The following is a 27,704-nucleotide window of genomic DNA, read 5'->3' on the forward strand; positions in this document are numbered from 1 at the left end:
GAGACCCCACCGTGCAAATGGCGTGTACACAAATTTTTTATCCGTACTGTACAGTATATCCTCAGTCACCGGTGCTTTATACATACACATTAGTACATTCTTTAAATGACTATTGCGATATTTATTACGTATTTTATTATCATTGAAATTACTGTCTATAACTAGAGTACATGTATAAGTTAACATTGTAATTTCTGTAAGTTACATTGTATTATGTATAACGCACTACTTTCTCCACATCGACTGAGAACCCATTTCTCAAGACTCTTAAACACACACACACACACACACACACACACACACACACACACACACACACACACACACACATCACTGTTTGTATTGATAAAAGAAAAACTCTCATGAAAGGCAATAGTGTGGTGGGGGAATATTTTCCGTATTTATTAGCAGTATCCCGCGAAACTGGTTTAGGAGAGAGAGAGAGAGAGAGAAAGGGAGAGAGAGAAGTTGACTGTCGGAGGTTGTGCATGCCTATGTTTTTTGTTCTTGCGGCTTGTAGTTTGTGCGTTTTTATGTGCTTGTATCTGATTCTTTGTAATTGTGGTCATATTTTGTGTCTGATACCGATTGTGTGTGTGTGTGTGTGTGTGTGTGTGTGTGTGTGAGAGAGAGAGAGAGAGAGAGAGAGAGAGAGAGAGAGAGAGAGAGAGAGAGAGAGAGAGAGAGAGGGAGGGAGAGAGAGAGAGACTAACATTCCTTTGAATTTAGTTATACAGTATGGTGCTTGGTAAGTGTACGGGGGATGATAAAAGTAGCGTATAAACACAATTCTTATATGCAACGTAGTTTAGAAAATTTATGAATAGAAGTGTAAGAAATATTTGCAGAAATGCAGCGGTGTTAGACATGGGAGGACCAAAAAGCAAACAAACAGGAGGGGATGGCACTGATACCATTGGGCATATGTCATGTGATACAACATGCCTTGAGATCCAGCACTACTCCACCTTAATTTCCTGTTGTTAGTAATAATTTCCTAATTGTTCCTTATTAGGAGGAAATTGAACTCTGTGGTCTCGAAAGATCCCAACTTAATTTTTTGACATCTGCCATATCTGCACTAAGTTACAAATGTTAAATTTTGTACATATGTTACCCAGAACACGGCATGTGTAGCCAATCCACCCTGTGTCCCTTTTGTCTTTTATTTATTTATTTATTTATTTATTTGTGTGTGTTTCTTAATGAAAGCAAAATTTTTATAATTTAAATTAAAGTCTGCACATGTTATGAGTAATATGGCATACATTTTTATGTTACATCTTTCTTATTCATTCAGCATGCTCTTAGCATAACAAAATAGTTAAATATATTATCAGTTATAATACCATAAAAAAGAAAAAAAAAAAAAGATATGAAAGTAAAATGATGCAAAAAATTTGGTTGAGTCTCTGTTCAGAACATAAACAAGATTGACATTTACATTCAGAAAACCCCTGAATTATTTCAACATCAGATAAATCATTGGAGGTTCACAGATAAATCATTGGAGGTGCCAGTATCAACATCAGAAATGGAAGGATCTTCTACGATTCTCCCCTGCCGACCATAGAACATCTCAGCATTCAGTGACATGGTCAGTAATATCTATCTGTCTATTGCCAGACGCCTTAATCCCGTAAGGGGTGGCCACAAACAAATCGCCTCCATGTCACCCTGTTCCCTGCCATTTCACTGCCCTGCTTCCAGCTCACACACCCCATTTTCATATACCTCTCCACTTCATCCCTCCATCTCATCCTTGGCCTTCCCCTCCCTCTCCCTCCACCTCACTCACCTACACTCTCCTCGTCAGTCTTTCACTGTCCATCCTCTCCACATGGCCAAACCAAATCAATGGAAAAAAAAAAAGTTACACGGAATGCTAGATGGGGTACCAGATGACCCCCAGTGAAGTTTGCGCCCTCTTAACTCCTGAACTCTAAGTCTTTCCACTCAAATGTTGTGTGATTATACACTGGCCAAAGACAGACAGTCATGTTTCGCTAGATACCTAAAACAGTAAGTGGCTGAATGGCATCATTTTGAAAATGTGTTAGGGTCAATCTGGCCCCACATAGCGTACGAAGGGTTAAGTGGAGCAGTTTCAGGAGAGTCGAGTTCTAGTACAGGGACGTTCTGGCTGACCTCCTCTGAGGTAGAATTTCTGGCAAATTTACTGGCAAGGATGTTTGCATTACAACGTGGGTTATTTATAGTGTTATCATCAGAAGATTTTAATGAGGGAATGGGTGATGACTTGTTGAAGCTATTATTGAAAGAACTGAGAGTTGATTGCAATATTCTGTTGTCATTAGGATTATTTAATAGTTTGGATGCTTGGTTGTGAAGAAAGTATGATTTAGCAACATTTATTATTGCCTTTGCCTGGTTTCTGGCAATTTTAAATTGTGCAATTCAGATGTTTTTTAAGTAAAAGTTATATTCTGAAAACTTTTGGGTCGTTGCTGTGGCGCAGTTGCTGTTAAACCATTTTGGGGAGTCTGATCTTTTAGTGAACTGTTGACTGGGTATGAAGTTTGAACGATTCCACACCAGCTTTTATTAAGTCATTAATATGGGACTGGGTAGAATTGATGTCACTGGAGAAGAGAGACTGCCATAGAATATCAACAAGACAATTTCTAAATCCATCCCAGTCTACCCTATCAAAGTGCCATCTGGTCACCCTAACGTGTTCAGAAAGTGGAGGTTTGGGGCAACTAACTAATGTGGTTTTGATAAGATTGTGGTCAGAGGATCCAAGTGGCGACAATACTTCTAACCTGTATTGATCTGGATTGTTTATCAGGAATATCTCCAAGAGATAGGCATTATGGTCAGGATTATTTGGCATTCTGGTTGGTTGTTTTACCAGTTGCATGATATTAAACGATTCTGCAAACAACTTGCATTCTAGACTAGTATCATCAGTCCTGAAAGAATGCAATAGCCATTCTACCGTACATTTTGGTCATTAAAATCATCCAAAATGTCAATTTCAGTGGTAAGGGTGAGGTTAAGGTTTGTCAACTGTGTGGATATGGAGTCAAATACGCTGGGTTCTGAAGAAGCATTGGGGGAGTGATAAACTATATAGATATAATTGGTAATGTTTAGATAGCTTATATAGTGAATAATCAAAATTAGATGAAACGAAATTCAAAACAGTGTCAACTGCAAATTCAGATTTGATATAACCACAGGTGTCACCCTTGTTACTGAAGTTTGTAAGGAGATGGTAACCAGGAAAACAAAACGGGGGTATGTCAGTAAAGAGATTTGAGTTTCTGTGAGGAACAGGGCTAGAGGGGATATTGATTGAAGGAAAAAGTTAATGGAATTCAGATTAGTACTAAGACCACGGATATTAGTGAAATATAAGGCCGAACCTGCTCATCTCCACTGACGAGCATGAACAGTATTTGCAACAACTGCTGTTGGCACAGTTGCTTGATTGCGACCAGGAGGACCCTGTGCCACCAGCCCTACCCTGCCGGTGGTGGCAATCCGCGATACCACCGAGTATGCTCATAATTATGCAGCGGCCAATACTAATATGTATGTATGGATATAGAAGGTGTGGTATCCAAGTGCGCGTCCACACGTGTGCTCAAACAAGTGTTGGCAACATGTAAACAACACAGTAACGAACATGCTGCAAACATGTTGGGAACAGCACAGTCCAGACCATGTTGGCAACCCAGCTGCATCGTATGGACACACTTATCCCATCACCTCTGCTGCCAGTGTTCGAAGCTGCACTGAAACATGTTTGCATACATCTGTCCAAATACTGCTGTAAACATGTTCCCGAACATGTTGCCAGCTGTATTGCCAACATATGTTCAAGTACACGTGTGTACGCGCCCTAATGTGCTTGTAGTGTGGTGTGTACAGTTGAAGGTAGAGGTATTATGAGAGTATGCTGGACTACTCTCTGTGTTAATGAAAACACTGAAAAATGTTCAGCAAAGGGAGATTGACAGGAACATGTCCTGAGGGCTGGTGAAGTGGGAAAACCAGCTCTTCCAATCACCAACTTGCCATCCACCTCGGGAGTACCGCCCTGTTCGACTTGTGCAACAGTCTACTCCCTGTAAAGCTTTCGGTAAACATAGAGACATCATGTAAAGTAGCTTGCCAATATGTATGAAATGAATACTAAATAACGAATGACATACGGTTGTGAGATCTGGAAACTGACAAAATCGGCGGAAAATCAACTAATCCGTTCTCAAAGAGCAATGGAAGGGTCAGTGTTGGGAATATTTTTAAGAGACCGGAAAAGATCAACTTAGCCGAAAGAGCAGACTAAAGACCATGGCATTATAGAAGTTTTAAAAGAACAGAAATAGAGATGGGCAGTTCATGTTGCAAGAATAAATGGCTGAATGACAGGACTTCAAGAGATTGTAAGCGTAGCAGAAAAAGGCCAGACAGGAGGTGTAGAGATGAGATAGGGAAGTTTGCAGGCAAAACATGGTAGAGATTGATTCAGTCAAGGAATCTGTGGAAAGAGTAAGGAATGACCTTTGTTCAGCAGTGGACTTGCATTGACTGATGATGATGGATATATATATATCATATATATATATATATATATATATATATATATATATATATATATATATATATATATATATATATATATATATATATGTATATATATATATATATATATATATATATATATATATACAATATATATATATATATATATATATATATATATATATATACATATATATATATATATATATATATATATATATATATATATATATAAATATATATATATATATATATATATATTAGAAATTAACGCTTACATAGTTTTCCCGATTTGAATGAACTGTAATGTATTACTCCGCACGCAGCAGGCAGTGTAACTAAATGTTCCTGAGTATTTAGATCCCAGGATTTCAAATACAGATGCTCCAGCTTCGAAAACCAGTTAAGGAAAACTCGTGACTCCAGTACACCACCCTGTTTTCAAGTGCTGTGATGTTGATATAACAACATGGATGCCACAACAATGAAATTATTCCTAGCAATGGTACCCTACCCGCGATATCACCAAGACTATTCTACCTTTTATTCCTTGTCTTCCCCTTGCATATAATAGTAATAATTAGCTACTTTATCCCCAGTTGACGCTAAATTAATTTCAGTCGTAAGGAAGTATGACATTTTACCCTTTTCTCTTACACTAGGCAATTAAGAGGACCACTCTTGGAATGCAAATGCACATACTTTTTGTTCTAGCTTTTACCTGTATTATCTTTCTTTTTAAGTAAACCGCTGTCCTGTTTGACTGAAATAGCTAATTTGGAGGTTTTGAACTCAGCAGTTTATTTATGAACCTCAGTATTTTCTTGTTCTTGCCAATCATTTAGACAGTGTGGATTATAGGCCATGACACAAGATGGCATTCTCCAAGGACCTCCGACTCTTGGCAGATTTTCAAGGTTTTCTTTATATTTTAGGCACTGATAGTCCTCTGGCGTATGTTATATCTTTCAGAGATATTTCTTAATGGAAAACTGGCCAAATTCAGTGTAACAACTGAATGTCTTTCAGTAAGAGTTGTCTCCTTTCTTGCTTGTTGATATAACCACTTGAAGTAGCTTAGGAATTTATGCCGCTTCCCCTCTTTCTGTCGTCGTTCATGAAGAAAAAAGAAATCGATATTAATGACTATAAATTATTCCCTAGTATTGTAACGGAAATTGTTTTATAAATAATAATGACTGATTTGAATTGTTTGTTGAAGCGCTTTTATTTTCAGAGTTACGCTACTAAAAAATTAAAGCTTGCTACCATACTAGATTTGAACTCCACAAATTATTCCTGACTGTCCCTAAGCGATAGTTCTGTAATTTCAGTTTGTTCCTTTTAGGATTTCCCATTTTCGTAACTAACGAACTGGATCCTTCTAATGTAAAATATACCGGTGCTCTGGCATCTACATTTTGTTTTTTGTAACAGTTTAACGTAATAGGTTTCACCTTTTAAAGATATAGTATGTGCTTTATCGCTGACGGAAATCTACTAGATACTCTGCCGTCACTTCTTCGGTCGACTGTACTAGGTAAGGCAACTGTGTGCTAGATGGCAAGATTGCCTTCTTTACAAAAGCTCTTGGTCACACTACTACCTCCGGTGATAGCGAGTCTAACGGTGGGTTTCGTATAGGCAGTCTTTGCATTGTTTCTTAGATTGAGTGAGCTAAGAAACTGAGGAGAAAAAAGAAGATTGACAATATTGGACATTTTTTCAAGTTTTTAACCTGGCATACCTTGCATGTGTGTGGCTCAGCTGACTTTATATTGTGCAGACAAACACGAAATTACATGGTCAGTTTGAATATCAACTAAAATTTTGCTAAATTTTCTTTCTTTGCTGTGATTTTGACTTGCTGTTGTTTCTGTTTCCTGCCCATCCCTACTAGCACTGCCATGCCAATAATATGTCTTGCACGAGAAAGCTACAGACTTGAGCATCCGAAAATCTGCAGACGTGAACATCCAAATTCTAAAGGGTTATTAGTTTCATATCTCATTATTAATGGCATCGGAATGAGATTTTTACTCTGTCGAATTACAAAGTGCTTAGTCTTTGCACTACCCCTGGTGATAACGAGTCTTATGGTGGAGATCTTATAGACTGTACATACGTAGTTTTCTCTGATTAAGTGAGCTAAGAAATGAGAAGATTGACAAAATTTGCATTTGTTTCAAGTTTTTAACCTGCCATAACTCGTGTGTGCATGGCTCAAATTATTTCATTTTTAGCATACAAACACAAATTCACATGGCCAATACGAATATCAATTAAAAATTTGCCTATCTTCCTACTGAGTTGCTGTTTTTGCTGTTTCTTGCCCATCCATACTAACAGCACTACCATGGTATTTATAGTTAATATTTTTCACTCCACCTGACCTGACGTTGTACTGTCACCCCTGCGATCCAGACTTTTACATGGTCAAAAGGGGCAGAAAACAAGTCACTATTGATGACCACTGTGTGCTGGAACGGTCAGGAACTCAGACTGATGGAGACTCTCTCCCATTAGCGGCCTTTTCGGTTGCGTTTATTATACTTCAAGTGGCCAAGTTAAGAATGGTAGCATGCCAAAATGACGGGGCTAGTCTCCAACTAGGCCAACCCAAGCCAAACCTTCGCAGTTTCCCAGAATGCTTCTAAGTTGCACATTAATAAACTACTAGGTAAGCTCTATACCACCAGTTCTCAAGGGTTATACAAACAATAAAGTTTGAGTGGGAGAAAATGTGTATTAACAAGACCAAAAGGTAGAAATCTTCCCCAGCTACTTGCTTTACAGATTAAACATGAATCATTTGGCACATTGTTCGAAAAATATATCTCTATATGGTCCTAATATCAAATCCACAAAACATAGCTCCTCTGTCCCAGTCCAATGTGTTTCTTCATAATCGTCCCTTTGAGCACAAATTTCACTGGTCCAGTCCTCTGCCACTCCCGACCTTAACTTCCACACTGGGACCTTGATCTCCACGCCTGGACTTGGACTCACTCACTGGTACTTAGACCTCCACACTTAGACCCGAGAATTCCTTGGAGGGGGGGGGGGGAGGATGACGACAGTACCGACCATCTGCCACCTATCACGGCCGGTGAGCGAGTCAGACACGCCAAAACTGCGTGGTGCAAGAGGGAGCGGGGGATGACGGCGTACGCAATTTAAGATCTTTATTATTATAGACTCGTGATACTCAGTGTGATGCCTTTCCCCCTTACCATCGATTACTCAAAAAAAAATAAAAAATAAATAACATTCTCTAGTTACAATAATTACTCAATAACCTCTCTCTCTTTATACCCTTACATCGAAAAATAATGAAAATTATCGTGTTTTACATCACTTTGCGCACGCGTACATTATGCTGGATCACATGACCAAAGGCACTTGTTCCCATCTCACTGGAGTTTTATATTATAAAGAGACTTAATACTAGTAAATTACAGTAGGAAAAAAAAAGTGACTTAGCAGCTATAATAGGACTCGCCCACGTTTGCGGCTGTGGTGTGGTCTGCACCTCTGTACAGTGTTGCCACGTTTTCTATACCGTTATCTCTCTCTCTCTCTCTCTCCTGGCGCGAAATGTGAGCCACCCTGAGTACTTTTGATTCTTTTATAAGTTATTTATAATTGTGCTTTCATTTGTTAATTTGGTTTTGTTATATTTAGTGATGCCGACATGGCATTCAATGCATGCCCCTCTCCTGCCTCTCTCTCTCTCTCTCTCTCTCTCTCTCACCGACTGGGTGTGGAAGTGTTGCCGCTCGCGAGTGAATAATTTTTTTTTTTTACTTCGGTATTGGCATATGCCTACTATTTTGTCCTACATATTAGCTTATGATTATAAATGTGATTATTCCTCGTCCTTAAAATTATTGTAAAAGCCGGTAAATGTGAGCATTTTTCCCTAGCAACACCTGTACAAGCTATGGTTGGGTCTACGGAGGTACGTACTTTACCTTAGGCCAGACTGTGGTGTGTAAGTGTTGCCACTCACAAGAATTACATGAATTATTTCTTTTACTTTGGATATTGGCATATTTCTTTTTTTTTTCAGGCTCATTATCTTATATCCATAACTGTGATATTATTACCCACCCTAAAACTACGCTAAAAACCATTAAAAGTGACTACAATTTCTTTTAGCAACACTGTACAATATGTATGCCATGTTTCTGTGTTACTGTATAAATATTTTATGCATAATAATATTACTGTTGATTCATCCATCAAAATACACAAGTGTAAGTTTTATTCATCTGAATTTATCGAATTTGTGATGCCTTGTACATAAATAGCTTCCGTTTCATATCGCAAGTTGGGGAAACGTGGCACCATTGTACACAGGTGCGGGCACACCACAGCCGCAAATTGCGCGAGTCCTACTATAGGTAACTAATCTATGTTCTGGTCACGTCCGCATGGAAACAGCCATGCCTGGCCACACTCTCTCACTTTACCGAACTTTTGGTCATATAAAATGAACTAGATACAACTCATTATCACTTCCGGGCACTACAACGTATATCCTTTACATGACAACCTCGCCCTCAACTTACCCCAACTCTTTCCTTTCACTGTGTCTCACTTCCTGCCCCTCAAAATATATCTCGACCCTCACTGGACTATTGCCTTTTACTGTACCAGACTTATTGCCCAGCATCTATTCATACCTTCTGTTACTTTCCATTTTCCCCCTTTGACCTCCTGCACATTTCTTGACTTGACCTCATGACATTATCACGCATGACATTCCCTTTGTCTCCTTTTTCCCTTACCTGACCTAGCCTCTCTTCCTTTTCTACTTCACTTGCTCTAAATTCTGTCCACTTTTTCCTCCACCAGACCTAACTTCTGTTCCATTTGTCCTTCATCTGACCTAACCTCTTTTCCCTTTGTCCTTTACTTGGCCTAACCTGTCTTTCTGTTGTCCTTCACCTGACTTATCATCTCTTCCCTCACCTAACTTAGCCTGACCTGACCTTTCGCTCTTGCCCTCGCGCAGGTTCGCTCTAGTCTTCGCGCAGCCTGAGGATTGGCAGTTGCGCATCCGGTACGTGCAGAGACACGACGAGGGTACCTACCAATGCCAGGTGTCCTCCCATCCACCCCTTATACGCACCATACACCTCCAGGTCGTAGGTGAGTACTGGTGTTGTGGTGAGGTGTTGTTAGTTATGAGTATTCACTTTTTGCATAGTGTACTTCCATCTGTCCCCCCATACACACCATACACCTGCAGGTTGAAGGTAAGTACTGGTGTTGGTAGTGGTAGTGGTGAGGTACTGGTAGTCATTTGTACAGAATCTATTTTGCCAGGATGTCTTCCATCCCACCCTTCATATGAACTGTACATCTCCAAGTCTTTGGTAAATACTGAGGCTGATATTGACTGATATTGGTAAGACACTGGTAGTTTTTGGCACCAATATTGGAGAGTAGAAATAATGATAAATTGATAGATGAAGCAGTTACATGTGCGGAGATGTTGTCAGGACTCCATATTATAATAATACAAATCATAATAGACAGGAACACAAATGTGTAGTCTTAAAGGTATTCAAGCTAGGTGGGAAGGGAAATTTGTTTGCGATTTCAGTGGGAAGGGAAGTATGTCAGCAAGAGTTAACCAAAGGATTGCCAGAGGGCACCAGAAGTGCTACCTACACACAGACACACACAAGCTTCTAGAACCCATACCTATGGGTTATACACGTGACCAAAGCCCTCCTAGACAGGGAAGGAAGAATTAGAGGGTCAGAAGGGGTGCTAGCTATAGAACCGAAAGGTTGTAGAGAGAAGAGGAGAAGAGGGGTCCAACGAGAACTTGGCTAGTAAATATACGTTCCTATGTAATACACACAGTATTTCAACTTAAACTTTCCCTCGAAGATAAACTACAGTCAAGACCCTGTATCCATATTTAACTTCTCCTGGCTTCGACTACACGATAACTAAAATCAGTCTCAAGATTCACATTATGGTCAAGATACCACATATTGTTGGTGGCAGCGTTAGACGTTGCCAAGAGGTGTAATTCTATAGAGAAGGTTATCTGGTTGCATCGTGGATGGCAGAGGCACTAGGATAGCGAGTAATGGTGAGGCGTTGTAGGAGATGTCAGTGTAGGCCTTCTCTGTTACGTTATCCTCTATGTATTTTAAGTGGGATGATGAAATAAGGCAGATTTGGGTCGACGGGGTTTATTGTGAAACAGTTATATGAATAAAAGTTAAGAACTTGGCGTGGCCCGTGTAGCCTATGGTTAGTAGCAGTTTATGCTAGCAGCAGTCCTCCTACTTTACTCTCACTTTCCTACTCCCTATTGCTCTTTCCTTGTCTAACTCTTGTTCTCTCCTCTCCTGCTAACACTCCTACATGTGATATCGGACTTAATTCCCCTCTAGTTTCCGGCTGAAGTGTGTGGGCGTATGTGTGCATACCTTTGCGCGCGCGCGTGCGTGCGTGTGTGTGTGTGTGTGTGTGTGTGTGTGTGTGTGTGTGTGTGTGTCGGTCATATTTCCAGCACGTGATCAGGAGTGTTTGGCATTCTTGATTCGTCCAGCTAAGGGGATGTGTAGTAGTCTCTTCCTGGAGAACTCAGACATAACTACCTGCTTTACATATTGTTACCTATAGCTATATTGTTACATACCGTAGTTACATATTGTATTGTGTTATGTTATGCCTACACTAAGAGAGTGGAAGAGAGAAGAGTAGAAGAGTTAAATATACTGAGAAAATACCGGAAGTATACTGTAGAGACGTGGTAGGGTATAATAGGACGGCCAGATAAAGAATATAATAATAAAGTAAGCTTAGTTGCTCAATGATGAAGTAAAGTGGAAAATTACTTAAGGGTGAAATGTGTTTATTATAGAATGATATAGAGCTAGTGCAGATAGTTGTGTTAAGGTGCATCCCTAATAATTAAGAGTAGTAAGATAGTCATTGATATATTGAATGAAGTATAGTTTTATTTCTGTAATATTACGATGAAATGATGTTGTCATGAAGTGACACCTTGATTAAATGATCCTATAATGAAGTGATGTTATAGTGACTGATGTTACAGTGACTGATGTTATAATGATACTATAAGAATGATGCTCATGGTGTTATTAAAGTGTTATTATGTAATGTGTGTCGAACATTTGGCAGTCGAGAGGTAATAGTTTAACGTGGTTAAGAGTTGTATTGAAGTGACGACTAAAGATAAACGTTTGTGTAAGAACTGAGATCACTGTGGAACGGGGGTCTGACTGCGTGTAAGACACATGTGATTAATTACTTGTTTTATGAATTTTAGTTGTAGGGACGAGTACTATTGTAAGGTGTTATGATTTAACACTTAATATTCAGTATGACCATACAGCAGTCACGGGACTTTGAGTTTGCTGAGTTGGATAACGAACTTATTGCTTTTGACTTAGTGTATAAATTGTATACAGCTTCTAGCGGGCAGTAGAATAAATGGGAAAACGAAGAGATAGTTTTGAGTAACCCTAGAATCCCTGCCTTTTAATTGAGTAGTGAAACGTACCTACGTGGTGCCGGCCATAAATGGACTTGTAAATATTGGAGTTAATGTGTTGTTAATATCTGACTCTCTACTTGCACCTGTCCAGCGCTACCTATACTCTCATCAGAGGAGAATAAATCAAAATGGTCAAGATGCAACAATGTACAGTACAAGACCTGGTTTGCGCTACTTTAACTTAGCAGCTGACGGAATGATCTCTGTCCCACAGTCACTATGACACGCAGTTTTGTGTGAATCGTTTGACCTGTGATGTGGAATCAAGAATTTTGAAGGTTTTAATAATGACTGAACGGATATTTGACATCAGGAACTCTGTTTAGTAATTGTCCAGCTTTTTTGCTCTCCTGTTCTTTTTCTGAACTGATGGAAAAGATGGTTTTGATGATGATGATAATGATGGAGGAGTTGCTGAGGGCACCACAGTGATACTGTTATGTGATACGGTACCACAGCGATACTGTTAGGTGATACAATACCACAGTGATACTGTTAGGTGATACAGTACCATAGTGATATTGTTAGACGATAAATGTAACATGTGGTGTGATAATGATTGGTGATACAGTACCACGGTCATACTGTTAGGTGAAATAGTACAACAGAGATACTGTTACATGATACAGTACCACAGTGATACTGTTAGATGATACAGTACCACAGTGATACTGTTAGGTGATATAGTACCACAGTGATACTGTTAGATGATACAGTACCACAGTGATACTGTTAGGTGATATAGTACCACAGTGATACTGTTAGGTGATATAGTACCACAGTGATACTGGTAGGTGATATAATACCACAGTGATACTGTTAGGTGATATAGTACCACAGTGATACTGTTAGATGATACAGTACCACAGTGATACTGTTAGATGATACAGTACCACAGTGATACTGTTAGGTGATATAGTACCACAGTGATACTGTTAGGTGATATAGTACCACAGTGATACTGGTAGGTGATATAATACCACAGTGATACTGTTAGGTGATATAGTACCACAGTGATACTGTTAGATGATACAGTACCACAGTGATACTGTTAGGTGATATAATACCACAGTGATACTGTTAGGTGATATAGTACCACAGTGATACTGTTAGATGATGCAGTATCACAGTGATACTGTTAGATGATGCAGTACCACAGTGATACTGTTAGATGATACAGTACCACAGTGATACTGGTAGGTGATATAGTACCACAGTGATACTGGTAGGTGATATAGTACCACAGTGATACTGTTAGGCGATATAGTACCACAGTGATACTGTTAGATGATGCAGTACCACAGTGATACTGTTGGCATAATGTTGGTGATGGTGGGCTACTGGTGATTTGGAGGTATTGCTGTTGGAAGTATCTCTTGGTGGGAGAATTGGAATATTATTAGTGAACGATTATATTTAAGGTCAGAGTTGATGCAGATGCCATACCATCCGACCCTTCTACGCACCATTCACTCTCATTGTACTGTAGGTAAACACTAGGGGGCTGGTGCTGATGATGGTGATCATGAGGTACTGGTAATGGTGGGACATTATACCTCATACCAATTAATCTGGCCAGGCATGTATGGTAACACTGCTCCTGCTGAGATTCTGATTGGTTGGAGGTGTTTGTTCGATTTCGTTGTTGCTTAAACCGATACCCTCTTTATTATCAGATGTGATACTGAGTTTGTCGACAATACAATCGTCAAAAGCAATAAGAAATCCGTTAGATACTTAACAACAACGAAGTTTTCGTAGGAAGATAAAGATATTAAGTTAACAAAGTATTATAACAGTCCAAGTCAAGGTCAGCATTCGAACAATTCCTTTAAATCTCCGACACTCCTTAATATAACAGAAAATTAAGGAAACCTGCATAATCTAAGCGTTGGTATAACACATTTAAATTTTAAGATCGGTCCGTACTGTGATAATAGACGATATATAATGATATAGTTTTCCTTTAGCCTACTTTGATTTCTCGCGATTTTTTCAAACCTCCCTCTCAACAGAACTCGTCTTTTCATTAAAATTTTTAATTATTCAGAGTTGTGGCACGATTTAAGGGTGCGGACCGATCTTAAAATTTAAATGTGTTATACCAACGCATAGATTATGCAGGTTTCCTTAATTTTCTGTTATATTAAGGAGTGTCGGAGATTTAAAGGAATAGTTCGAATGCTGACCTTGACATAATACTTTGTTGACTCAATATCTCTATCTTCATACGAAAATTTCATTGTTGATAAGTATATAACGGATTTCTTATTGCTTTTGACGATTGTATTGTCGACAAACGCAGTATCACATCTGATAATAAACAGAGAATCAGTTTTAGCAACAACGAAATCGAACAAACACCTCTAGCCAATCAGAATCTTGGCAGGAGCAGTGTTGCCATACATGCCAGGCCAGATTAATTGGTATGAGGTATAGTAGTTATGAAGTTTTTGTTGTTGTTGATGTTGCCCAAGGCCATGTGAACCTGATGTACCCCACAGGATTCGGGGCACTTCAGTCGAGCATTTTGAGAGTGCATTTCTTGAGTTGTTTTGCTGTGTTGTGCAGGTGATGTGCATGAAGTAAATAACTTGTGCTTTGAGAGACTGTATTTTAATAGAGGACACATCAAATTGTTTGTGTACTGGATTTCCTGTGGGTGCCGAAGTAGAAAGTGATAGTCCCATTTGAGTCGGGACCTAGAAACTTGAGACTTAATGGAGAGGACCTTTACCTATGTGAAGTTGCATGGGCAGACGTGGTGCAGTTACCTGGATACAGTGTCCACAGGCAGCGGAATGCAAGTTAATCCATAGCATCCCTCCATTCACAAGCGGCGGAATGGTGCTCTGCCTCCATTCACTGAGGATACAGTTATCGTAGACTCCATTAGAATAGGCCGAGACCATTGACGATATATTCAGAATTGCTACTGCATCCTTGTTCCGATATGTTAGTATCTCTTGATGAGAATGGCCCTTTGAGAGTTCTAGGCAGTACAGTTAAGCTAATAATATGTTTTTATGCTTTGCCTCCATTGGTTATGGGAAACCAATATGCTTTAATTTTAAAGCCATAGGGACTGTCTGGAGACAGATTGGAAGGGAATGAATATCAGGTAACTGTATCGATGAACTTGGCCGAGGGGTAAGATTAGACGGAGAGAGAATGTAAGCTGTATCGTGATGACTGACTGCACCTGTATCACTAGTGGAGTGTGTGGGCCGCTGCAAGGAAAATGGTGCGTCGTCAAGTACTCTAGAGTATAGGGAGCTCTCTCTCTCTCTCTCTCTCTCTCTCTCTCTCTCTCTCTCTCTCTCTCTCGCGCACACACACACACACACACACACACACACACACACACACACACACACACCTTTCCGGCTCTGTATATTCATTTTATCTTAAGTGAGGTGAGTTATAGTCACTTCTTAAGGTTACGGAGTTTTATTGTACAAAATTATATGAAGATGTGCTGAAAGTGTAACAATGTAACGTAGCGTGACGGCGAGCCACCTAGTTATCCTACTGTAACCCCATCTCTCCTTCTCTGATGCCCTCTCTCAAATCTCCGGCATACATACAAGTGGTTATCTTTCCGTGGGTAACTTCATGACGTCACATAACTGGCTCAGGTTGGTTATACTGCGTGTTCATGAAATACCTGCAGTGACTGGGATACTCTGTTCTAGATGCATGGACATTTCAGAACTAGAATATGTGTTCGACTTTCCTTGTCTTCGAATTATGGCACGACTTTTCCTTGTACGCCATACATGACTTACTGTACAAGTGTTACCTGTATTTTAATGTATATAACTATCACTTATTGTCATAACATATTAATGCCTGCAACTGGTAGTCGTAGGTATTTTAGCAATAGTATTCTCCGTAGCAAGCAGCTTCAATAGGCCTGTTGCTATTTGCTTCCTTTGTATTTTGTGCTTCTTTGTATTGTTGCCTTTCTGCATCATAAAGCACCATTAAAATACAGAACAATAATTTGAGTATCAAAGTTATTCACTGAATAATTTAAAGATTAGAGTCTACAGTGATGTAAAAAATTAAACAGATTGAACATGCAAAATCTCAGTTGTCCTGATTACAAACGAGCGAGCACAGCGAGCGAAGTGAACAAGCGTAGTGAAGCGATGTTAATGTTCAATTGAGATAATTATTAGCGGCCCAACACGACATGGCCTGATCGCGATGGTTTTCAGAGGCTAATAACTTTTCTGCTATGTGAGATAGAGAAGATATTCTTTCAGCGGGTAGTAGATACATTCAGTAAATTTTGTTGTTAGCTATATATTTACTCATAAGACCAAAGAAACCCCATGGAATCCCATCTTTCCAAGGGAATGTACCGAGGGCTTCAGTTGACATGCTTCACTATGAAATCGAATTAAATCAGATTCCTGTTGTAACACTGTATTTTCTTGCGTGAATTCTAACAGTTAAATATCGGATATTACGCTCATAGTTTTACAGGAACGTTTTTTTTGTGTTTAGTTGGTGAAATCAGCAAAGGTAATCACCCCATGAGTGGGTTTTATCATTCTCTCAATAGCCAAGCGTTTACCAACGCAGTTCGTTGACACGGCAAGTCAGGAGCAGAGAACTGAATATTGCGCGTGTGATAAATACTACGGCGCCTCGCTAGAAGCGCATCCAGAGAGAGAGGACGTGAGAGAAAAAACATGAGAAAGTAAGTATTTTTTAACTCAGTTCTGATAGTGTTTACCTACCTCACCAGAAATGTTGAAAGTTTACACCAACATGAATTTATGATGTTAGGCGTATGTACAAATGCTCGCTCGCTCGTTACGCGCTCACAAAGCGCATTTTACTGTTAGTATATTTGTTAGTATAGTAGTATTCAGATATTTGTTCTAAGATGTTTAGTGGAGAAGTATGTAGAGAAGGGAAAGAAAGTGTATGCTGCCTTCATGGACTTGGAGAAAGCTTATGACAGAATAGATAGGCAAGGTATGTGGAAGGTATGAAGAATATATGGGGTGGAGGGGAAATCGTTGAATGCTGTGAAGAGTATATACGAAGGAGCTAGGTCTACAGTGTGAGTGGATGGTGAGCTGAGTGAATTCTTTGATCTCAATGTGGGACTGAAACAGGGTTGTGTGATGTTACATGGATGGGGTTGTGAAGGAGGTGCAAGGTAGGGCAGTGGATGTGGGGGTGGCTCTAATGAATGAGGGTGAGATTTGGAAGATTCCGGTGTTGCTGTTTGCTGATGATACAGTATTGTTGAGTGAAGATGAATGGGAGTTGCAAGGTTTGGTGAATGAATTTGGGACAGTGTGTAGGAGGAGGAAGCTGAAAGTTAATGTAAACAAAAGTAAAGTTATGGTGTTTGAGAGGAATGAAGTCACAGAATGTACAGTGAAGTTGGATGGTGAGGATATGGAGAATGTGAGTGCATTCAAGTACTTGGGTAGTGTGATGAGTAAGGATGGAACTTTGGGGGATGAAGTCCGTGAAAGGGTACAGCAGGGAAGGAAGGTTGTTGGTTCACTGAAAGCAGTGATGAGAAATAGGGAGGAGAGTATGGAAGTTAAGAAGTCACTGCATGATAGTATTGTGATCCCTACCCTGACGTATGGAAGCGAGGCGTGGACCTTGCAAGAGGGGAACAAGTCAAGATTGAGAGCAATGGAAATGAGTTACTTGAGAGGAGCATGTGGAGTGACATGGAGGAACAGGTTGACGAATGAAGAAGTGAAGGAACATTGTGGGGTGGATGTGGATGTGGTTGAGAAGATAAGGAGAAATACACTGAGGTGGTTTGGACATGTGGAGAGAATGGAGAATGAAAGACTGACTAAGAGGGTGTATGTAGGTGAGGTGGAGGGAGGGAGAGGGAGGGGTAGACCGAGGATGAGGTGAAGGGATGGAGTTGAGAGGTATATGAGGGAGGGGGGGTGAGGTGGGGGGAGGGTAGTCAAATGGTGGGTGACAGAGCGACTTGGAGGCGTTTTGTCTGCGGCCACCCTTTGCGGGATTAGGGCGTCGGGCTATAGATAGATAGATAGATAGATATTTGGGGGAGGTGGTGACTGAATCGGTAGAGATATGGCATGCAGTCCTTATGGACCCAGGATCTAATCCCGGCTGGGACAGGGAACAGTTTGAGGATTTGATATTCGTGAAGTGTAGACTTTACTGATCTACCAGAAGACCCGCCTACATGTAAAAATACCCACGCTTATACCAGTACACCACTCCTATATGAGACAGCCCTAGCATGTGCTCAATATGGACGGTGGGTGTTAGCGCCGAAGTGGTGACATGTGGAGGTGTGTAGGAGGACTATTTGGCCTTGAGATAGGCCCTGAAGCCTTTGCCCAGAGTCGGACACTTTAAAGAAAAAAAAAAAAACTTTCTTATAAAGGGTTGGGGGGGAGCTACGTTAGACTAGCGAGAAACTTTTATGAGAGTACGGTGATATTTTGTCTTATTTTGACAATGTCTGGACAGTTATACACCAGTGGGGAACAGCTCTCCTAGTGAAGGTAGGAGAAACAGTCTCCATTACACATTCCAACATTTTTTCCCTCCACATTCCCATTCGCACACTCAACAGATTATTCAGGCATGCTTAGGAAGACCCACACCTCCCCAAAGAGAGAGAGAGAGAGAGAGAGAGAGAGAATTTCTTTTTTATTCCATTATTGTTATTGTCAGGCGAATTATTCGCCTCAGAGGACACCTTTCGCTGTAAAGTGGATAGGAACGGTCTCATTTTTCCCCCTCTGTAGCCGGACATCTTTTATACCTTTAATTTATTCATGATACGGCCAGACGATTTTACTTTTGTGAGGAGAGATCGGACGCAGAAATTAACGTCAACTAGGGAGCCTTATTAACTGACGAGAATACGGTCCTTGAAGCCTTCGTACCCACTTTGATGAGAAGAGCCTCTTGTGATGTAACGAGAACACTGGGGAATAAGGCCCTTGTGCAGAATCAAGAGCTTATGAAGGCATAGAGACCTCGGAGCCAGCAGAGCATACTTGAAATTCTGAAGAAGGATTTACCGGGAATAGTAAAGCGTTGCAAGGTCTAACAAGAAGGGTAACTAAAGGCAGAATAAATATGAAAGTTGGGAGAGAAAGGATGGTACTTTTGTCAGTTTTTTTTTTTTTTTTTTTTTTTTTTTTTGGCGCCTCTGCCGTACCAATAGATTGCTGCTTTTAATACGTTAATATTGTCATTTGTTACATCAGTTGACAAAGTAGGAGGATGAGATGCTAAACACAACCTACAGGAATATAAGTATTTGCAGAATGGCCATAAGTAATATCAGAGTCAGTTAAATACCTCTGTAATGAAGACTTATTAGCCATCTCGCTACTGTGGGTCTGAAAGACGTGCAACCACCACATATTGTGATGCTTCCTTTCAGATTCTTACATCCATGCTTTTGGCAAAGAGTACAGTATAACGTTGCAAATCTAAGCATGCGATGACGAGGTGGCTTGGAGGCCTTGATTATAACGTATTATTTAGCTGACCCAGTGTTATATCACTAAAAGAGAGATTAATTTGTAGGGATAATTAATCATGAAGTAAAAAGAATACAGGGCAGAGGATCTTCACATAAACTTTGGAAGCTTTCTACCAACTCTTGCTTACCAGTGCAGTTTTGCATCTGGCTCGTTAAAATCCATTTACTTAATACCAGATAATATCAACCCTTTCACAATGGTGACATTTTAAAAAATCTCCAGGGTATATTAGTCAGCATGAGAAAGAACTGAAGGGGTTAAGTTTTCTGTAACCGCGTCACTACTACGCGCGGCTCTGCTATCCTGAAAAATCCGACGTCGCCGCGTTGAAAAAGTTAATGTGAAATATAGAAATTTTATCGCTAAGGAAAGGGTGCTATGAAGACTCTTCGGCCCACGTTTAGATGACCATAATAGGTAGCGAGAAGCGAGGGGTTGAGGGTGGTGTGTGGTGCGGTGTGGTGTGACGAGTGGCCTTGGCAAACCAGAGGTGGTGTGGATCAGGAGTGAGACTTATAAGCTTATATTTAGTTTCCCTGTCGTAACTTAGGCTTGTTTTAAAAGGAAGATCGTGAAACATTGGAAGAATCCGCTCTTTTCATTCCTTTTCGGTCCTGAAAAATAAAGATATAATTATTATCCTTACATAGCTAAGAACTGTTTTTGCAGGAAGAACAAGAGACAGGAAGGATCCTGCACTCTCTTGGTCATTTGTGCGAAAAAAACATAGGCTACGACAGAGAATTGATATTAATTTTGTTTATAAATCCGGCCCAGGGACATGCAACGACATGCAAACCTTTCCCAGTTTTGTTAAAAATATATCTTGTGGCATTAAAATGAATGTGATTTCGGTGTTGGTCTTATCAACGTATTGACGCCTCAAGTCCAGTGAGGTAGTTTTAAAAATCTTAATCTTGCTACCAGCAGACTATATTTCTGTTTTCTTTGGGGAGACATTTCAAACTGGAGTTAGAATAAGCGGAAATAAACGCCACCGGATCGAAAGAGTTGACAAATAGAGATGGAAATGCTTGGAGGATCTTTTTGTCCAGGTCATTTGTTACAAGATGCGGCAGCAGGAGAGAGAGAGAGAGAGAGAGAGAGAGAGAGAGAGACAGAGTATCGATAACTTGTGATAGGTCAGTTTACCAAGCTGTGATACATATTGCATGTTTGGGTAAGATGAGGTCACAGGTAAATGTGTGCACCATGTTAGTGCCTTGGTGGGAGTGCATAATGCAATGTTTACCTGTGAGTTCAACCAGGGCTGCACCGCCACTCACAGTATTATGCCTGTGTTTATACTGTTGTCATCGCCCACACTCACTCCCAACCTTCGCCTCTGTTTCTCTCTCTCTTCTTTGTTGCTCACTGCCATCTCTCTCTCTCTCTCTCTCTCTCTCTCTCTCTCTCTCTCTCTCTCTCTCTCTCTCCACACACACACACACACACACACACACACACACACACACACACACACACACACACACACTTCGATCTAATCCAGCTCTTGTCCCTCTCCTCACTCTCATCGTCCTTCTTGACCTCATTCTCCTCCCTCCTCCTCCTCAGTCCTCTCAGATTTTCAGCCTCTCTCCTTTCTCTTTCCTTCCACATTCTCTCCTTCTCATCTCCCAGTCTTCCCCTATCCTTCCTACCCTTCTTTTGGTTAAGCATCGATTTCACCTTCCTCCACCTTGCCTTTCTTTCTTCCTTTCTTCTACCAGTATTCCTTTCTCCTTCTCTGCTTACCCTTTGCCATCTTCCTCTCTCCTCCTCCCTTATTCCCTCCATCTTCCTCTCTCCTCCTCCCTTATTCCCTCCATCTTCCTCTCTCCTCCTCCCTTATTCCCTCCATCTTCCTCTCTCCTCCTCCCTTATTCCCTCCATCTTCCTCTCTCCTCCTCCCTTATTCCCTCCATCTTCCTCTCTCCTCCTCCCTTATTCCCTCCATCTTTTTTCTCCTCTTATATTCCTCTCTTCTCGTGTCCAGTCTCTTCCTCGTTCCAGTCTTCCTATTTTTCCAAACATCATTTTTCCTCTGCTTACCCATCCCATACTTCTCTCTGTTTCACTCCTATCTTCCGCCTCTCCCGTCTTCCCTCCTTTCCCTTTTCTATCATATTCTCCTCTTCTCCCCTTCCATTTCGTTTCTTCTTCTTCCTGTTTTCACATCTTTTTCTTCCTGTCCCTTCTTTCTCCTCCTCGTCTTTCCCTCCCTCTTCCCTCCTCTTCTTTCAGACTCCTTCCTCGTTCCAGCCATTTTTTCCCCAGCTTGCCATTTCTCGTCCTCCCTAACCAACTTACTCTGCTTCTCCCCCCCTCTCTCTCTCTCTCTCTCTCTCTCTCTCTCTCTCTCTCTCTATCTCTTTCTCTCTCTCTCACACACACACACACACACACACACACACACACACACACACACACCTCTTTCCCTTCACTCTTCACGCCTCTTCCCTCTCCTCTCGCTCCTCACCTCTTTCCCCTCTTCCCTTTCCGTTTCCTTTCATCCTCCTTCCCCCCACCCCTCACACCCCGCCCATCACCCTTCACTCCCACCTATCTCTCCCGCAGGGCTTCTCTTTCTCCTTTTCTCCCTTCATTGTGTATTCACCAAGTCGTATCTACTCAGCATTCATTCAGTTTCTCATTGTCCGACAGAATCGTTAACCCTTTCATCAGAGTAGACTGTGTGTGAGAGAGAGAGAGAGAGAGAGAGAGAGAGAGAGGAGGGGGGTAGCGGCGTGTTAGTGTTATGGTGGGTACGAGAGGAGGGAGTTGGGAGGGTGTGAGGGTCGGGGTGGGGGGTCGTGTAAACCACATCCCTTCAGGAACTTCTGGAATTTCTGCAGACACGATGGATATTGGTCAACACCACACCGCTCCACCTGCCTTACCTCCCATCCTAATGTGCGCGCGTGCGTGCGTGCGTGCGTGCGTGCATGTGTGTGTGTGTGTGTGTGTGTGTGTGTGTGTGTGTGTGTGTGTGTGTGTGTCACTTACTTTGGTTTCAGTTCTGCTTTACACTTAATTTAGTTGACAGTTTGCCTATGTAACGAGAGACATGCGTGGATCCTGCCTCTTGGGCCTATAGGCGACTCTCGTTTTCTTGTTTTAAATATTTTGTTATCGTCTCTTTTGACCAGAATTTGTTTTGCGTAATTCCACTTGTTTCAGTAATTCGGGTCAGTTTTGATAACGCCTTCACTTCGATGGCATCATAAGTAATTTGCTCTTTCCTTCTCAAGACGGCTTTGTTGAGTTTTGGGGAGACTTCGAACGGGAGTAATATGTTACAATCTTCATTTATCCCGTCAGTACGAGCGATCTTTCTCATCATCATCATCATCATCATCATCATCATCATCATCATCATCATCATCACCACCACCACCACCACCACCACCACCACCACCACCACCACCATCATCCGGACCTCCTTTCCCACCCTAGGGCAAGGTGAGGAGTAGCATTGTCCAGACATGCCGAATTGACCCAGTCCAATGGGCCACTCTTCCATTCACTGATCCTTGAACCCCCCGGAATCCTGGCTTTATCGGATACGCCAGAAACATTCACCACGTTCTGTAGCTTCACATTAACGTATCCGATTGAGTCAATCTCGACGCTGCCATATTAAAAAGGGGTGCCAAATCCCAGATCATGAACTTCTCACAACATTCATCCAGCCAGCTCGATCTCTTGTCAGTTCCCTAGCCTCACCGACTTCCAAACCTCTCTTCCTCACACACATCCACCATATCTCTCCACCTTCTCCTTGGCCTGCCTCGCCTCGTCCCTCCTTCAAATTCGCTCAAATATACCTTTTTCACCACTCTATTGTTATCCATTCTCTCCACATGACCATACTATCTCAGTACACACTCTTCGATTCTTAGTGTCCACCGACTTCCTCACTCCACATCTGTCACGAATCACATTATTTCGTGTGTGGCGGATGGAGGCGATCTTTCTTACGTTGCATAATACCATGTGAAGATATTACTCCATGCTAAAATACAGACCGTTCACCCATACACACATACATCCCTGACTCATAAGTAGTCAAGAATAAGTGACGTGCTCTTAAAAAAAAAACACCTATACCATTCTGAGAAGATGGTGAATCATTGGTATATCCGATATGAGCCACCCTGTAATCCATCCATCCATAGTGTTCTGACTTCAGCCTGGTGGACTCATGGGTCAGTTAGTCTCCATGCTTTACTGTGCTGGGTCATTCATTTTCTTCATCTATTGATAAGGTCTTCTTCATTTTACTTCATCCAACATTAATTTCCTGTTCTTTCCTCTTGGCCATGTAACATCATATCTCGGAGCAACAGATTCCCACGCATAGTATTTTGTTGTCCACCATTTCTGTCGCTGGTTTATAATAACTACACTGCAGTGCAGCCCCCACACCCCAACATACTCACTCCACGCGCCACACTATCACAACACACAGTCCTTCAACATAAGCTCAACAAACGACCTCTAGGAGCGAGAAGCGGAAGTGGTCAACCGACCAGGAGAGCCTGGAGTTACCACAACGACAATAATAGCAGCAGCAACAGCAACAACATTGTTTCCCAGCTATTTTCAGCTTATCTTCAGCATCCCTCTGCAAATCCACATTCCGAAGGCTGCCAACAATTTTTCTCTCATCTATTTCCAGAGTCCAAGTTTTCTCTCCATACACAACTACTGTACAATACTACATTATACAGTTACAACTAGTATGATTAGTCTCAAGTTCATTTTTCATGTTAGCACACTTTTTTTCCTTTCGTGTACGATAATTCCCATATCTACTTGGAACATCTTCGTAACAAGCTAATTTATCTGTACACACGATACGAAGTTATATAAATTGTTTTACTTCTTCAGGAGGACTGTTTCCTGTCTTCACATTTGGCTAACAGCCATTCTTTCAGTCCTCATAATCTTTGTCTTGGTTTCTTTATTTAGTTTTGTCTGCGCCGTCTATTTATCAGCAATTCTTTGAGGTCCTGCATCGGTGTAGCTTACAAATGCATTGTCTTCAAACATCATGATTTAACGCACTCCCTTATACACGTACAGTACTCCCTTTTTCACTCCTGAAAATGCATCAGCCATTGTTGGCACTGCATAATTGATGAACAGTGGGAAATGGAGAAAACGTAATTGTTTCATTTCTCTTCCACTTCAGACCTGATTCTGATTTTACCCCAGCATCACAAAGGCCCACAGTTTGGCCAGTATACCTTTTTAATTTGCTGTAGATCTCTCTAGTCGGAATTTATGGTCCGTAGAATTTTTATTAGTTTCATCAACAGGACTCTGCCGAAGGCATTTTTGAAGTTAGCGAAACAAATGATGATTTTCTGCCATTACCATCATAACATCAGTCGCTTCTGTTGTTCCACTTCCAGATCGAAAACCAAACTGATGTTTCCCAGTACACTGTTCTGCTCTGTATGTCAGTCATTAAGTTAACGTTCTCAGCATTAATTTTGATCTATGGCATACCGGCATTATATTAATATAATCTTAGGTTTTGGTAACTCGTGTTTTCTTAGGATTAGTTATCACAGTAGTTTTCATGAAGTCGCACGATCATTCTACATTCTTGTTTATCACTTCTAAGGCCTTTTAATAATTTTGCAGGGACATCATCCTGTCCTGGAGCCGTACCATGTCTTATGTCCTTCTTAGCTTCCTTTATCTCTTTCTAAAAAGACTGGACCTAAATCATCATTTACTTGATCTTCTTGCTCAGTATCGATATTCCCGGGTTTAATATCTCTGTCATAAAGGTCTTTAATACACTCAAACCCTCGTGTCCAGTGATATGAGTGCAGATATTGACATTGGTAGTTTATAGCACTCAAAGTTGCATGAAACCACTTGACACAGGTTGTTTAATAGTACTGATAGATCCATCGGTTTATTACCAGACCACAGAGGCTTGACGATCTGTTAGTCAATTAGCCAGTCTTTCTGTCTATGTATCTGTCTGGTTATGTGTATACATGTATATGTTTTATGTATGTATATATCTGTATATGTATGTATATATACAGAGAGAGAGAGAGAGATGGATAGATATGGATAGATGGATAGATATGGATTGATGGATAGATAGATAGATAGATATGGATAGATGGATAGATAGATAGACATGGATAGATGAATATATAGATTGATATGGATAGATGGATAGATAGATAGATATGGATAGATAGATAGATAGATATGGATAGATGGATAGATAGATAGATATGGATAGATGGATAGATAGATAGATATGGATAGATGGATAGATAGATAGATGGATAGATAGATATATACGTGGACTGTATAGATAGATAGATTCTATATCTATCTGTCTATCTATCTATATATCTGTCTATATATACTGTATATATATTGTGTGTGTGTGTGTGTGTGTGTGTGTGTGTGGTACACACGATGCACACGATATAGTGTAACCCATCCTACAAGAAGCGACAAGCCAAATAATTGTTGGTAGCTTAAGTAATCATTTACTCCGTTGAGTGATGATCATATAACCAATTTACGCCGGTGGTTCAGCGGTTTAAGGCACCCTGATATGTAACGCATAAAGGTTTCGGTCAGAGAGACTGGACATAATTTCCTGCATAACACTACTCAGGGGAATGATTGATCACTCAGTTTAAATATAAGAACTAAGCAGCCCGGCCCCGACTCACTAGGCTCCTGGGGCATGATTCACGAATAGTTAGTGCTGTGCTGTCTTTCAGATTATTTGTCAAAGAAAGGACGAGGAAAGGGTGTACAGATTCTCCTCATGTCTCCTGCGTCTCTTTCAGAACAAATCTTAGTCATAAGAGGAAAACTTTGACAAATGTTATCTGCTTTTTGCAGGAAATAAAGTGCAGAATTTCCCCGTGTGTCTTGATCTTTCAAAAATCAAACCTTCGACAGGAATTTGATTGTTAAATGCTTTTGTAAATCTCACACCTGCTGTGGCAGTAAAGAAGCGGATGATGAGGTTGATAAACACCGTCACCCATACATTCAAACCAAGTACTGTAGGATGTTCAGGTTGTTGGTAAGGATCATGTGACATCAACAGCGTCCCATCTGCTCCCGTTGGCTGCATTTGGGTCAATACCTTGCTCTTAGGATATGAATTGTTGGAAGCTCCTTTTTTTTTTTTTTGCTTGTGGTGACACTTAGGTCAAGGCTGCCTTTGCTGCAGATGTATTTAAGAAACATAACTATTATTGTGACAACTTTATACTGACAATAAATGACTGATGACTGAAGAGGCGTGTTAGTATGATTTTCTCCAGATGAGAATAAAATATGAACCAAGACAGAATGCTTAGAAAAATACTTTTAAAAAGAGAACGCGGTCGTAATGGGGATTTGGTAGATATGCTAAAATTGAAGTAATATCAGTTTGTATTAGAAAACAGTAACTGAAAATAATTTTCGAAATAATATACGATGGAAGAGAGAGAGAGAGAGAGAGAAGAGAGAGAGAGAGAGAGAATCCTGAACTGAACACATGCCATGAATAAAATGATTGTGCCACATTCATTTTACTCTTGGGACGTTGAAGAATGTTGGAAGGGAGGACCGTAAAGTGTGAAAGGCATTGATGTGACCCCTGAGACGTATCCTGGCGTGGTGGAGTGAGTGAGTGATGGGAGTGAGGCTCAGTAAATCATAATAATAATACCATACACTCCATTATCACCTTTACTTACTCCAGTTCTCTCTCTTGTTTTAGTATAGATTATTTCCATTCCTCTCTCTCTCTCTCTCTCTCTCTCTCTCTCAGGACTCATTTTTTTCCTTTCCTCGCACCCACCTCCCATCTCTCACCCCACTCCCCCTTCCCCCTTCTCCTATTCCCCACTTGCTCCCTCTTAGTCTTCCTCCCGCCTCTTTCTTAAACCCAGCCATCCTCCTTTTCCCACTGTTCACCTTTCTTCAGTATTCCCTCACCCCTCGTCCCTCGTCTACTCCGCTTTCCTTCTATCACCCTCACACTCTATCTCAGTCCCTCTACTTTTTTTTCCCCCTCT

General features: G+C 40.8%; 1 protein-coding gene across 1 annotated transcript in view; it reads left to right on the top strand.

Moving 5' to 3' along the window:
• LOC145409358 (lachesin-like) overlaps positions 1–27,704 on the top strand; it is a 206,860-nt gene that overhangs the window by 23,301 nt on the left and 155,855 nt on the right. The window contains exon 4 of the mRNA XM_080279828.1: positions 9,575–9,711. Within this exon, the coding sequence (XP_080135954.1) occupies positions 9,575–9,711 (137 nt within the window). The remainder of the gene's footprint in view (positions 1–9,574; positions 9,712–27,704) is intronic.

This window comes from Coenobita brevimanus, chromosome 80, assembly GCF_032717465.1.
Source record: "Coenobita brevimanus isolate Jiangsu-jjx chromosome 80, ASM3271746v2, whole genome shotgun sequence".
Lineage (NCBI taxonomy): Eukaryota > Metazoa > Arthropoda > Malacostraca > Decapoda > Coenobitidae > Coenobita > Coenobita brevimanus.